General features: G+C 41.2%; 1 protein-coding gene across 1 annotated transcript; it reads right to left on the bottom strand.

Moving 5' to 3' along the window:
* Positions 1-375: 375 nt before the first annotated feature.
* Positions 376-13348, bottom strand: CAVIN2 (caveolae associated protein 2). Its single transcript, XM_010979725.3, has 2 exons — positions 12557-13348; positions 376-2781 (listed from the first exon to the last, which is right to left on the bottom strand). The coding sequence occupies exons 1-2, from the start codon at positions 13034-13036 to the stop codon at positions 1990-1992; spliced, it is 1272 nt and encodes a 423-aa protein (XP_010978027.2). The 5' UTR covers positions 13037-13348; the 3' UTR covers positions 376-1989.
* Between the last annotated feature and the right edge of the window lie 737 nt (positions 13349-14085).

Raw genomic sequence — 14085 nt, 5'->3', positions numbered from 1 at the left:
ACCAAGTGGATGGCACTGCAAAAGACAGAGGTGTATCTGGGCGAATCAACTGAATGTATGGCTCAGTACATTCATGTTTGCAGGGCTATTTAAGGTATTATAAGGTCTGGTACAAAATAATAAAAATGCAGATGGAACTATCAAATTCATCAAGCTGCTGCAATAAATTCAGATGCTCTCCAGAGCTGGCAAGGTGATGTCAAGAAAGTTAAACTTGAAGAATGAGACTCAGATTTCTAAATGAGATCAGGGAAAAAAGAAAGCAGAGTTAATAGGGGAAATCAGGACTGAAACAATCAACATTATGGCTACATTTGGAGGAGAGTTTAAAAGTCAATTCTTTCTGGTTGTTTTAAAATCATTCTGCCAAGAAACTGACATTTTTATATACTTTTTATTTTTTGGTTTATTTAGTCTTCTTTAACATAGCCAGTGTTAGTTCAATAATCTAATATTTGGGGTACATTATTGCAAAATAATAATATAGCTGTATCAGTGAGGCAACAAAATACATCTGTTAATTCTGTATCTTTTCTAAGACAAAGCATAGTTTGTTAATACTGTCTTGGATTATCTATATTTGTAAGGTTACTTATAGTGAGTGGTGCATACTAAAGGAAGGGAATTTGCTCTCTGGTACAACTGTCTTTAAACTATAATCGTTTTCTCAAAACATTACCATTCTGTAATTAAAAATAGATAAAACAATACTTTAGTATAATGTTAGGTGGTAGTAAAAATTACTCTGAGTAACTGTGCACATGTACATAAACACTAGCATGCTTTAAGAAGTTAAGAAACACATTAATATTCTGTGAAATGACTATATAAATAAAACTGCAATGAAATTACCATTATGTACAAAAAAAGGAAAAACAGAATCTTTTCCTTCTTAAACCTGTTGATTCTGACATCTTATAAACCCACATTACATCATTTGGAGTGTAAGGATTATATCAAATTTGGAAAACGTTAAAGAATACTATGACCCAACTTCCTACAAAAGGCAGTATGTACTAATTTTGAAGATTTATGTTCATTCCAGTGTTAAAGAGACAACATCCTTTTGAACTTCCTTAGAGAAATACTTGTAATGTCTTTTATTTATTAAGAAAAATGCAGCTTTAACAGAGCAAAGTGTTTTTATATTATTTGAAAACATTGGAAAATAAAAATACTGTGAAGAGATAACATATTATCCACAATATATGAACTTCTTTAGTGTTGTTATATAGAGTGAAATGCTTGAACTAATACTGTAAAAGTTTCGCTTTTGAGCATATACTTTTTTCTGTCTTCATTCTCTTTGGCAGTCTTGGTTTCCTGTTTCTCTTATTTTCCGAAGTCTCCTTAGTTTTTTTATCTAATCATCTCAACTTTTCTACATATCTTACTTCATTAGCTGATTATCATAGTCTTTCAATTTCTCCTTCACTTTCAATAAACATTAGTTTCCACTATGTGAATGATCAACTGAACTTTCTCTTCCACCTTTTAAGAAAAGTGTTTTCTTCTTAAGAGATACAAGTAGTTACCTCTTTAGCTAAAATACGTATGTGTATTATGTATCACACACTTGAAGACTATAGATTTACAGAGTTCTATGGAAATTCAGTATATTACTGGTACAATTCATTGAGCTTATGGAATGACAAAAAATGAATCACATTCATGATTAGTATCTTACATAGCCTCTGGTTTTTCTGACTAAGCCGAATTGATCGGTGTTATGCGACTGCTCCGTTTCTTCTGGGCAATCTTAAAGAACTACCGAAATGGAACCTGAGAGTAAATTAGAAGTGTAGACCCTGATAGGCTGCCTTCTTAGTAAGTCTTGGTCACGTGTGTGCTGCTACTGTGTAGTAACTGATGACTGCCTGGACAGTGACGGGTGTGAATGCGTAGTGCTGGAGATGCTCAGGAGTTCGTTTCTAGGCTCCGGCTACGCCCCTAACTGAAAGCGCAGGCCGGGCGCAGCAGGCTGTGCGTTTAGGCGGTCTGGTCCACCTGGAGGACCGCCGGCTGCACAGGCTGCTCCTCCGACTGCTCCGCCTCCTCGGAGGTCAGCACGTAGTCTCCTGCGTAGCGCACCAGCTGTGCCTGCTCCAGGGCCACCGACTCCTCCTCTTCATCTTCCACGATGGTCAGGTCGATGTTGCTGTCCACAGCCGAGTGACTCCCTCTCGAGGCCGCCCTGTCCGCATCCCCGTCCACGCTCTTCCCTTCCGCCAGGGCACTGGTGAGGGAGACTTCGGAAAGACCCTCTGCAAACGAGCTCTCCTCGTGGTCGTTGGGCATCTCACTGCTGGGCATGTCTTCTGACCTGGTTTCATTTTCTGCAGGGCTTTCTCCCTCTCGGACTTTCTTTCGACCAAAAGTGAGGGGAGAAACCTTGAAGGGAGAGCTTTTCCCCGAGGACATTTTTTGGTGATTGGAAGTGAGAGATTTCTTAATCTTCTCTCTCCTCTCTACAGATACGATTTTTGTCCCTAGCTTGTTCATCTTTTTCTCAATGTTCTGGCGAGAAAAGGCTTTCTTGAGGCTATCCACTTTCCGGAGACTGGATCTTTTTATTTTTTCTGCCCTACTTTCTTCCATCTTTTCGTCAGCACTGTCTTCCAGGGCCTCCTCGTCGTGGGGCAATTCATCATCAGATGAGAGGTCCACTGTGTGCAAAGCTTCCTGCAGGGACTTGTTTTCGTCAGCTGGCTCCTCCTTCCCTTCCGCTGGGCTGGAAACCGGCTCCTTCACAAACACACTGGCAGGGATCTCATTTTCTTCCTGAAAAGATGGCCAGTGTAGATTTCATGTTAATAACACATTTAACAGTGGTCGCGAACTGCTGTGATTTGTGTGTACGTGTTTTGGCCTGACAGAAACCGTATGTCTGTGTTTCAGTTTTCTAGAATATGAAGTTAATTCTAAACTGATCAGCTCATCCCCCCTAGGCTGGATAAGGCCAAGGGCTGCCTATTGGGAATATTCTGAGGGCATCTGGCAAGGGCTGTATCAGTGACAGGCAGGGAGGGAAGTGGGCTGTGGCTCAGATTGACCAGGAAGCTGCCTAGATAAAGGAGCTAAAGTAAGTTACTGTGAACCCAGAGGGCCTCTCTCTTCTACCCTCAGGCTCTGTTCCTGCCAAAATCCCACCACAAAAGAGCCTGGAAGTCAAGATAAAAGATGAAGGCAGGGGGAGAACTGGAAAATCCTCAAGTGTCAGACACCCAGTAAACCAGACACCAGGTTCCCTCCGCAAACAGAAGTCGGAGGTAAAGGCATGATCAACCTTGGTAGCTGTTTAAAAGTGCACACTAATTTTTCTAATGACGTAATTTTGGAGTAAGAGTAGCAAGGGCCAGGCTTACTGGGGACCCACTTGCAAAGCCTTGTGGTTTAGTGCATTCTTTGTGGGCATTGTAAGGGAAGATGGTATACTTGGGCCATTTCTGGAGCAATAAGGGGATTTATGCTTCCAGGTGTACCTTATCAAGCCTCTCTTGTTAAACAGGGCTTCCCTGGGCAAGAATACTTCAGCTCCTACCTACAGTGAAGACTGAGGAGGGAAACTCAGGAATCTGCCTCCCGCACTATTCCCAGCACACCTCTTCCTCCAGCTTCTAGGAGTACAAAGATCTGCCTCTCCCTATGCCTCAGCACACCTCTTCCCCCCGAGTGTAAGAGAGATGGTTCTCCGGTGTTGCTAAGTGGGGAGATTTGAATTCAGACAGATGTGTGTCACCCAGCATAGGAATCCCTTTGATTTTTATTTTATTTTTTTTTTTTTTTGACTGTTGGAAAATGAGAGCCAGCCAGCAGGTGCCTTCACTGGAAGAAATGGCACAGGGACAAGAACGTGTGACAGGAGGCGTGGCTCTCAGTCCTTGCTGTCCTGCTCGATGGCTCTGAGGGTTTCAGCAAATAACTTCATCTCCTTGGGTCTCAGTTCCTTCCAAATGTGAACAAGAGGATTTGACCTAGAGTATCAGCTTTCAAACTGCACAACCAGGAGTACTAGGGGATCTGCAAGAATGCCGAGGTGGGCCAGGCTCCAGGCCCCTGCACCGGCCTTCAGGCCGAGATTCCTGATTATACTGTGGACTGCCCAGTAAACTTTCAGTTAAAAAAAAAAACCAAAACACGGATTTAGTGAATTTAAAAGTCTGTCTGGGACATAGAAGACAAACTTATGGTTACCAAAAGGGAAGGGGCAGGTTGGGGATACATTAGGAGTTTGAGATTAACATGTATATACTCTATATATAAAATAACCAACAAGAACCTACTGTGTAGCACAAGGAACTACAGTCAATATCTTATAATAACCTATAATGGATAAGAACCTGAAAAAGAATATATATATATATATATATATATATATATATATATATATATATATGTGTGTGTGTGTATATATATGTGTGTGTATATATATATACACACACCTACGTATATATGTGTATAACTGAATCTTTTTGCTGTATGCCTGAAACTAACACAACATTGTAAATCAACTATACTTTAATTAAAAAAATTTTTTTAAGCCTTCCTGGGAGCTGAACTTCATGCAAAGTTTATGTTAATGGTAAGAGCTTCCCTTCTTGTTTTGCATTTTTGATTGACTGAAAAGTCAATAAAATTGGGGTTATGATCAAAAACATGTTCTAAGAGTTTACCTGCTTACTTGTAACTTCTTGCTACAAAGACTAAGTGGACAATGTTTTAATTATACTGAATAGTATAATTATGATACTCTGAAAAAATACAGCTCCATGTCTCCCCCTTACACACACCTACTCGTAAGAGTCCTTTCTGTAAATTGGTTAACATCTTGGGTACAGGTAAAAAGCAGGGCATCTGGTTAACAGGATCCTTGGTAGAGTGAAGAAATCACAGATTCTCTTTCTCAAAGCTCTCTCCACACTCTCCCATTTCAAATATCACAGAATGTGTCAGAAACACAGTATAAAAGATAAAGTAAAAAAGTGAAAGGAGCATGAGATTCCCGCAAGTCATTTATGACATGGATGTTTACAGAGAACAACTTTGCCACGTGTCAAGTTTCGACTTGCATCTTTTTCATTGGCATATAGTTCTCATGAGAGGGGAACTTCTGTCTCTTGTTGGTTGTTATGCCCCGGTGACTAGAGCAGTTCCTGAGAGCTCCACAGGTGTTTGAGTGCATGTCGGGTGAGGAGGCTTTCTAACGCAGCCCTGGGGGTTGCTGGGGTGGACACTGTCCCTCTGTTGAGTAGGCCTGAGGACTACGGACGAATGGGCCTGGCTCTGTGTCTAGAAGGAAGTTTGCTGACTGCTGCCACCACTGGGAAATGAGAACCAGGCCTAAGGGGCTTGGTGGTTTCCCTTTTTAAGGAAGGATTTTATTCTCAGTGGATGAGTATTACTGAAGAAGGGGCAGGCTGCAGAAATAGCGAGAGCTCTGATGCTTAGTCCAGAAGCAAAATTACTTTTGGGGTTTGACAAGAGGGTTGGGAAAGTTTGACAGGAGTTGCCTGCAGGAAAGGAAGAAACCAAGAGCTCAGTGAAGTGTTACTTAAAGTTCTCAGAGAAGAAGGCAGAAATTCAGGTGGAAAACTGGAAAAATAAGCCTTGGTTACTAAAGAAGAGGTGTATTCTGTATAGTCTAATCTCTGGGTAATCAAAGGATTACTCTGATAACTTCCCTTTCTTCAGCCTCACCAGAAGAGAGACATACTAACTAATTCTCAACGAGTTAAACTATTAATAGTGCATTTTTAATGAAATGTAAATTTATTGTTAAAAAAGCACAGTTACTGTTGAGTCTTAGACTCTTGACTCTCTCACCATGTGTCCCTTGAGGGCAGGTTTGGGAAAAGTGAATTATCAGGTGAATCAGAAGTGATCTGTGGTGGATACACACTGCATACACAAAGGCAGTCGAAGGAAGGTGGGAAACCCAACTGAACTCCTTTATACGATGCCAGATAAATTTATACAAGAACCCTTTGATGCCAGCTATGAAGATAAACCCAGTGGGAACAGACAGAATCCAGAAAGAGTTAGAACTGTCTTTCCACAACTGGAAACAAGTGAGATATGTCTTCTTGGCCAACTGCTATGCTTCTGCTGTCATTTTAATTACTCAAGCAGTATTTTGTGTTCTGTCTCCTGGATAATGTTTATTTTGCATCTTTTTATAGTTCCACTCTGAGGGGAAGCCCTTTCCTTTCACACAGGAATTTGTGAAGTCCTAGTACATGTAGGTCTTACCTTTCCGTAATGTGTGTTTAGAAGCAGAAAAATGCTGACACTCTTCACAATCTCTATTTGTTAGGAAAATGTATACAAGGTATTTGACTGTAGGATAGCTGTTACAGTGGTGGAAATTCAACCTGAACTTCGGACAGTGGATCCTCTGTAACTGCACTGTCCCCCAGGTGTCCAGTCTTACCTGCTCATGTGTGAGTTGCTCAGGGCACACACCTCGTGGAAATACTTGATATTTCACCTGCCTACAGGTGAGGCGATACTTCTACCTTCAGCCTCCTATTATAAAGTATTTGATCTGCTTTCTCTTGCAGATTCTAAGATTGATGGCTCTTTCAAGGGGAAGGATCAAATATACATCCTTGATTCTACTTCGGGTTTGTAACTCCTTCATGTGGCATTAAGAATCCCTTGTGGGTTGCATTGCTTCCTTGAGTAGTTCTACACAGTAGAGACTCCCACGCAACTGACTATTTGTCCTACAGATTGATTTTCAAAAAGGTATTCAGCCCCAGTGATGCAGCTGCTCCTGGTTCTGACCTTTCACAAGGACCCTTAGGAGTTTTTAAAAGGAAGGGAGAATTAAACACGTATGAGTGATATATGCTTGAACCATAAAAGAGCAAAAGAGTGGAAAGAACCCTTGAGAAGTGGCATTTTTCCTTGCACTTTTGCTTGTTTGCAGTTTCTGTTGATTCTTGTGTACTAATAGTCTCAGTCATTCCTGTAGATATCAACACAGAGAAACCGGCCAACATGCTGGGCACTTCTCGGGTTGATGCTCATGGAAGCAAATCTTCTTTGCACATGTATAGATACGCACACTTTAGAAGAGGAGGAGACTCTATGACTAGCATTAGAAAAGGAAGCCTGCAGTGAGTCATTTAAAAGCTTGAAAAAGGCAGTTTGCCCTCCTGTCACTAACTTATCATCCCTGTTGTTAGAAGAAAATAACAAAGACTGTTACATTCCCACAGGGATGTAGTGGCATCCTGGAGGGATATGAGGACCATAAATTTGTGTCCATGGAATGTTTTACCCAATAATCTCTAAATACTAGTTATTAAAATGGAACTGTGCCCACCTGACATTCTGATTTATAGGTCTCTTTTACACATTGATGGTTTTCTCCGATTTGTGTTTCTGAGGTATAGATTGCCAAGCGGATAAAGCCATTGATTAGAACTGCACCCCTAAGGCAGCTGTCAGTGGAATCAGCAAGTCATAAGAATAAAATGCATTAGTTATAATCCCTAAGCAGTCTTTCACATTCTGGAGGATTTAAAAGTTTCATTATTTTTCAGTGTTATCAAGGGTTCAATTCTTTTTTAAGATCACACTGGTTAGGTGTTCCTTGTTGCACGCACAAAAACCCATGAAACAAAACAAAAAGCAAACCACACTGAATTATTTAAAAGCTGTTGTAGAAAACCTAGTAGACATGAACTTTGCCATAGTGGGATTATAGTGTTTTGTTTTCACTCATTTCATAATTCAGTTCTATAATTTCCATTATTAGTAAAGTGAAACCTTGCTAGTCACTTTGTTTCTCAGGGCCTCTCCTCCTTTAATATAAAATGAGGTTAAACTACATGATTATTGAGGTGCTTGCCAGCTCTAAAATATTTGATACTGTGATATTAACCTAAATCCCATGAAAACTAGTTAACAAATTGCAGAAGTGATCTCATAGGGTACAAATGCCTCACATGTTTGCTTTCATACAAGCATCAAAACTGCAGGACCTGAGTTGCATTGGAGAACATTTTTCATTTGTTCAATTCAAACAGATATAGATTACAAAACAACAGAAGGGGTGACATTTACTTGGAAAGGCTGCATCTCAGGTAGAGTCTAGTTTTTTGATATATGAGAGAAAATGATTCTTTAGAAGAAATATTGACAATAATCAGTTGTTCATTTAAAGTGCCTGAGGCAGTGCTGACATTCAGTAAGTGTAAATAATACAATAAGAACTAGTATTTTGTTTATCTCATAAACTGAAAGTGCACTGGATAACTAGTGCATCAAAACTAGTATCCCACTATGGGAACATTAATCAATGTGTTATGAACATCAAGAGGTGTCTTTGATCACCAATATCCCCATTTCTTCTAAGTCTGTACTAATGTAGCAGTTTTCAGGGTAGTGAAAAAGTACAGTCTTTAAAAAAATGAATTTAAAAAAATAGTCTGACGACGTTACACTTTTAGCACCCTTCTAAACTTCTCTTCTTGTCAAAGGAACCCAAATGATGAATATTTGAACACATTTATAGGCTTGATTCTCCACAAATGTATCCACAGCAAATATCTAACCTCTACTCTTTTCACCTAATTTCACAATTTTATGTGGATGTAAGTGTAAACTGTCCATGAGTACTCTCATTTTGTTCCCTGGATTTGAAATCATTCCCAAACTGCTCATTCAAATAATCATCACACCCTCAGGGCCAGTTACCTGTGAAATTCTAGTGAAAATTTCATCTTAACTGTAAATTCACTGATTTTTCTGTATAAATTTTGCTTTTAGTAAAAGATATGTATGCACTTATAGGCAAATTAGTTCTATTAGTCTTTAGCATTTGCTTTTTGATCAGCAACCCCTCTGAGTCTTATTTATACTGGGTCCTGTCACAGTATTTTGAATTCAAACATTGATCTTAAGCTATTATTTTAAAAAACTGTAAAAAGGGAAGCTGATAAGTTTAATAAGGATTTTACAATGTATTTTATTGCTCAAAAGGAGATGAATTTTCTCCAGTTTTAGATTCTACTGGTTATAATTTGAAGTAATTGCTAAGTCTTGAGAGGCTTAACAGCTACAACAATGTTGTAAGTTCAGTACCAACTTAAATAAATACATGATACGTTTTCAATAGAACAAATTAAGGACAGATTTTAGAATTTTTAAAAATGCTAATGTGCATCTAGTAGGTGAACCAACCAACCAAAAAGTACCTGCAGATTTTGGCGGACACAACAGGACTTTACAAGTTGGAAACATCTGGGAACATAATCTTCTGAACACTACGCTACTGAATATGTTCCAGTCCGGTGACAGATTTTTTTCCTCACTCTCTTATTTTTACGTTAATTTTTTTGTCTTAAACTAGAAAGCCAGTGGATTTAGGAAAGGAAAGTCTAGCATACGGGTCAAGTGGACTGAAAGTGACAAACAACTTAAAGACATGAAGTGGTGCCTGGTACATTATCTGCCCTCCTCACTCTGCAGGTTCTACTAGGAAACACCTACCCTCTGTCTCATTTTGAAGACTGTGCTGCTACTAGAAGGGTCTATTTAGAGTAGGCCCTTTGGGCAGAGTCCTTTGCTTTCAGGGAGTGGTGGGGATGTAATATTGACTTCAACACGGTAATTGTCATACAATATATGGCAGTGTGTGTGTGTGTGTCTGTGTGTGTGTGTATGTAGCTTTTAATAAGTCCTGACTGAAAAAAGCAAATGCATTGCTGTTTTACAGACCCTGGGTAGGATGGGAACAATTTTTACTAAAGAGCCATATTTCTGACCAAGCACAAGTGTAGCCTCTTCTCCATGCAGTGCATTTCAGATCCACCCAGGAAGAGCTTCTATTCCTTGAGCTCTTAAATCATGACAGTCATTAACCATTTAAAATATGTTATTCCATTTATTCCTTATCCTATGAGGGAGACATAAGGGAAGAACCACTAATCTTTAAGAGCATACTTTGAAATCAATTAAGTATGAGTTCAAATTTCAGCTTCACTACTTGCTTACTAAATAACTTCGGACAAGATATAAGCATTTCTGAATCTCGGCATCCTCATCTATAAGTTGGGGCAATTGAGATAAACTCCAGAAAGATGCTTAGTGGAGTATGCGGGGCTTCCTAAGAGCTCAAGAATATTTTTGCTCTTGTTAATATTCTGAGATATTAATAAGATGTACAGATGAGGAAGCAGAAGATTGGAAAAGCTACCAAATGTGCACAAGTGGCAAGTGGTGAAACTAGGATTTGAACCAGTGTCCGTATGACAAAATTTATCTACTCAACCTCAGTACCAGACCACTCTCTAACACAAGTGATTATTTTTATCCATTGGCATAATTACTACCCTCAAACCCCTACTTTAAGAAGGATCAAGAGAAAGAGCAACTTTTCCACTGAGGGACTTCACTTGTGTTTTTTGTGTTTTTTTTTTCTTCAAAATTGTCATCTTGCAATACCTTGAGAGTTGAGGTTTCTAATATCCTTCAGGCTAAGAAAAATCTTATACAGTTTAAGAAAGGTCCAGTTCCTTACCTCTAGTTTTCTGTCTCCTTAACTGCTCTTTAAAAAAAGGTCCTTGGGGGCTGCTTGCTAAGGGGCCCTGAATGGAGACTGGACACGTTGCTTTGGATTCTCTTAGACTCCACCTTGGTCTTGAGCCCCTGTTTCAGCTTTTCCTCACTCTGTGGAGAATTCCTACCATTTCTGGCTGCAATTTCACACCTGTCAGTCTAATGTGACAAAACAGGAGACCGTGGCACCATTTCACCAGCAGCTCGTGTCTTTAAGTTCCCGGCAGTTTTTTTTTTTTCTTTTAAATGTCAGATTTACAGTTCTCTTGAATTTTTTAGTCACATATCTTCTTCATCCCTCCCCTCAACACCTATAGAACATACGTGGCAAAACCAAACAAAAACTGATCCCGACGAATTGTGATTTTCCTCTACTAGATAATTTTTTGTTTTCCCTCCTTAACTGAGGGATAGGACAAGAGATAATCTCTCTGACTCATACTGGAAGGGGAGAGAGTTCCTTTGATAACTCAGATTTAAACAGGTCTGTACATGTTTGGTTTTGTTTGGAGATCAGTATTTAATTTAGAAATGCCTTGAGAGTTGAGATTTCTAATATCTTTTAGGCTAATAAAGTAAGGATCTTATATGGCTTAAGAAAGGCACAGTTACCCATATCTCTTCAGTTCATCTGGTGCATGAAAAGCTATTCCATTTGCATTAAAAGCTAAAAAATTTCCAGGCTGCAAAAGCCTGTAAGGTATAGGAGGACATCAGCTGCCAGAAGCTTTACAACATCAAGTGCAATTTGAGGAGGCCAAAAAAGCAATGAGATGAGTCTCCTTTTATGGAGGAAGGGGGCTTAGGTTCTAACTTGGCAGAGCAGATTCATTTAGAGAAAGAAGGCTCCCTCGGTTTAAATTCCAATTTCTAAATCTCTTTTGGGAGATGAAGGCTCTTCTTGTGTGCCTTTCACAATCGAACAGTTGGTTATAGCCTCTCCCCTCCATGGCTTTGAAATCCTTTCCTATTCACATGGCCACAACGAGACAGCCCTGGGGCAGGGATGGTGATTGCTTCCTGGGCTCTGTGCTGGCTGGCTTCCACTGGGCGGAAGGGCTTCCAGCATTAGGCAGGGCTGCCCTTGGATTCACAAATGCCCACCACTTTGTGGAACAACAGCCCCACGCAATTTCCCTGTCCCCAAATAGCCTCTAGCTACATTAATTGCATCATTGATGCATTAAAAAAATTAAGTGGCCTTTTTATTCCAAGGCAACCATTTGAAGGAGAAAATATTCAAGACTAGCCTTTGTAACTGTAACTGATAACACTGCTTTTGTTTTATTTTACATTTGTGGTCTCTCTGAGCAATGAGAAGCATATCTGGTGTGTTTGTAAAAGTTATGCTGTATAGTTTTAGTGCATCATTTGCTAGAAAAAAACCGACAAGATTGTTTTGGCCAAAAGTGTCTTAAAAAGAGGCTAGTTCATCTCAAATGGAATCAGCCTTCAATATTTGGTTAGTCTTCAAAAGATTGGTGGTGACCTTTGGACAAGGGGATGCTTTGAATACTTACAAACTTGCTTCTTGATTAAAAAAAAGATAAAACAAAACCTCACATGATTACCTCATTTCCACAAAGAGTTAATAAACAGCCACTGAATTAATTTGCCCTTTCCAGCTAACAGCTGCAGTCAGAGCCCCAAGTTCACAAGGCAAGGAGACAAATGAATTTGACGAGGGTGCCTGCACCTGCTCACCTTCCCAACCTGTATGGAGTGAATGCAGGTGCTCCGTGACAAATGACCCGATCTGCTACCTCCTGAGGCACCTGCCTTGGGTTTAGGCTGCAGCGACCTGGGAAATTCCCACCCCTGTGTGCAGATTTCATGTTCGCCCGCCGAAGACAGCGGGGACAATGCCTTGTGTGTGTGATCCCTGACAGGCAGGACAGATGTACAAATGACTGTGAGAGCCAGGCCCACTGAGATCATGGATGCGGAGGAGTCCCAGCTGGGTGGGAGGAGCAGTAGGGGCACTGACCTGGAAGATGAGCACTTTGAAATGGTTGCGTCTGAGGAGCTGGGCGTGGTTGTTCTCCAGCCGCTTCACCTGCGCGCACTGCCTCTCCATGCGCTCCTTGACGGCCCGCGTGTGAGCGCTGACCTTGCGGGACTTTTCCAGCAGCTTGCTCACCGTGTTGCTGGTGGAGGCCTGGTACTTGGAGAGCTTGGTGAGGTCGTTCTGGATGCCCTTCACGGAGCCCTCCAGGCTGATCTGACGCTGCTCCATCTTGTGCTGGTTCTCCTGCACGGCGTCCAGCATGTTCACCAGCTTGTCCAGGAGCGTGAGCACTGTGACTGCGTTCACCTGCGAGTTGTCCCGGATGGCCTCCTCCGTGCTCCCCGGGTTCAGACTGGGGCTCGGCGTGGAGGAAGGCACCGGGCTGGAGCTGGCTGGCTTCTGCCGCATGTCAGGCCCTGGGTGCTGGAACTTTTCAGCTTGTGCAGCGTCCTCCCCCATGGCTGGATGGGTGGGAACGTTATTCTGACTCCGGTGAGAAGGAAGGTGGTGAGGGTGCAGAGCGTGGCCCGCTGGTTTGCGCTCAGAGCACCGCTCTCTAGGACTGGCAGAGGTTCAGACGGGCAACAACTGGCTACACTGATCAGGGGAACTGCATTCCAGCTGCTCTTAAAAGGCCTACTCCACCCAGTGGGAGGCGAAGGATACAGAACTGAGAACCACTCAGGGTTCAGAGGCACACACACACTTCCTAACCGCGTTCTCCTCGGCCCAGGGCACTTTCCTGCAGGTTTAGCTTTTCTTTCCTGTGCCTCTTCCCTTTTAAAAATAAATTCAATGTCATATTTCACTCATGACTTCATCTAGAGGCGGAGAAAAACATGCTAATTTGGCCCAGCTCCATAGCCTCCAATTGGCTAAAGCTAGTAAACTTTGCTCTGGCTGCTATGCTACATATGCTACAGAGCGCCTGTTTTTTATCCTGGACACAAGTTATTGTAACGGAAAGTACTGTTTGCCTTTGCCGGAGAACAGATTGATGGGATGCAGAATGCCGGGTGTCCCGCTGGGAGAGGCCAAGTTTAAAGGGTGCTTGCGGTCAAGCTTGCAGTGTTAGTTTTTAATTTCCAAGGGAATATTAGTAACTCTGATGATGAGGAGAAAAACAGCCCCGTTCTTACTCTTGCAATTGGTGGTGCAAGATAAGATGAAAGAGACTGAAATTCGGGGATATTAACATATGCAATGCTGTTATGGACTGTTACCATGTAATAGATGGAAATTTTTTGAATAACCACTTTTTTTTTTTTAAGTAGAGAGTTCCTTATGACAAGTAAAATTGAAATAGGACATGCAAAAAAAAAAAGTGGTCTCTTTAAAGAACCTATCATGATTATTTGTTTTAACTAATTTTGAATCAAAGCTGAGAGATGTTTTCAGATGCCCATCCCCACAAGGCATTTATTGACACCTGCCCCAGAACTGTGACTCTTGGGCAGGTTGGGCTGGAGTTTCTGAAGTGCTTCTAATGTTAGACATTTCCAAATTCC

The sequence above is a fragment of the Camelus dromedarius genome, chromosome 4, assembly GCF_036321535.1.
Source record: "Camelus dromedarius isolate mCamDro1 chromosome 4, mCamDro1.pat, whole genome shotgun sequence".
Taxonomy (NCBI): domain Eukaryota; kingdom Metazoa; phylum Chordata; class Mammalia; order Artiodactyla; family Camelidae; genus Camelus; species Camelus dromedarius.
This window is presented reverse-complemented; position numbering and strand designations above follow the sequence as displayed.

What these genes read in the sequence shown, in the direction of transcription:
- CAVIN2 (XM_010979725.3), bottom strand. Translation starts at nt 13,036, where the DNA reads ATGGGGGAGGACGCTGCACAAGCTGAAAAGTTCCAGCACCCAGGGCCT. An exon ending in TCAAAGTGCTCATCTTCCAG is followed by an intron (nt 2,782 to 12,556) that starts GTCAGTGCCCCT and finishes CCATCTTTTCAG; the next exon opens with GAAGAAAATGAGATCCCTGC.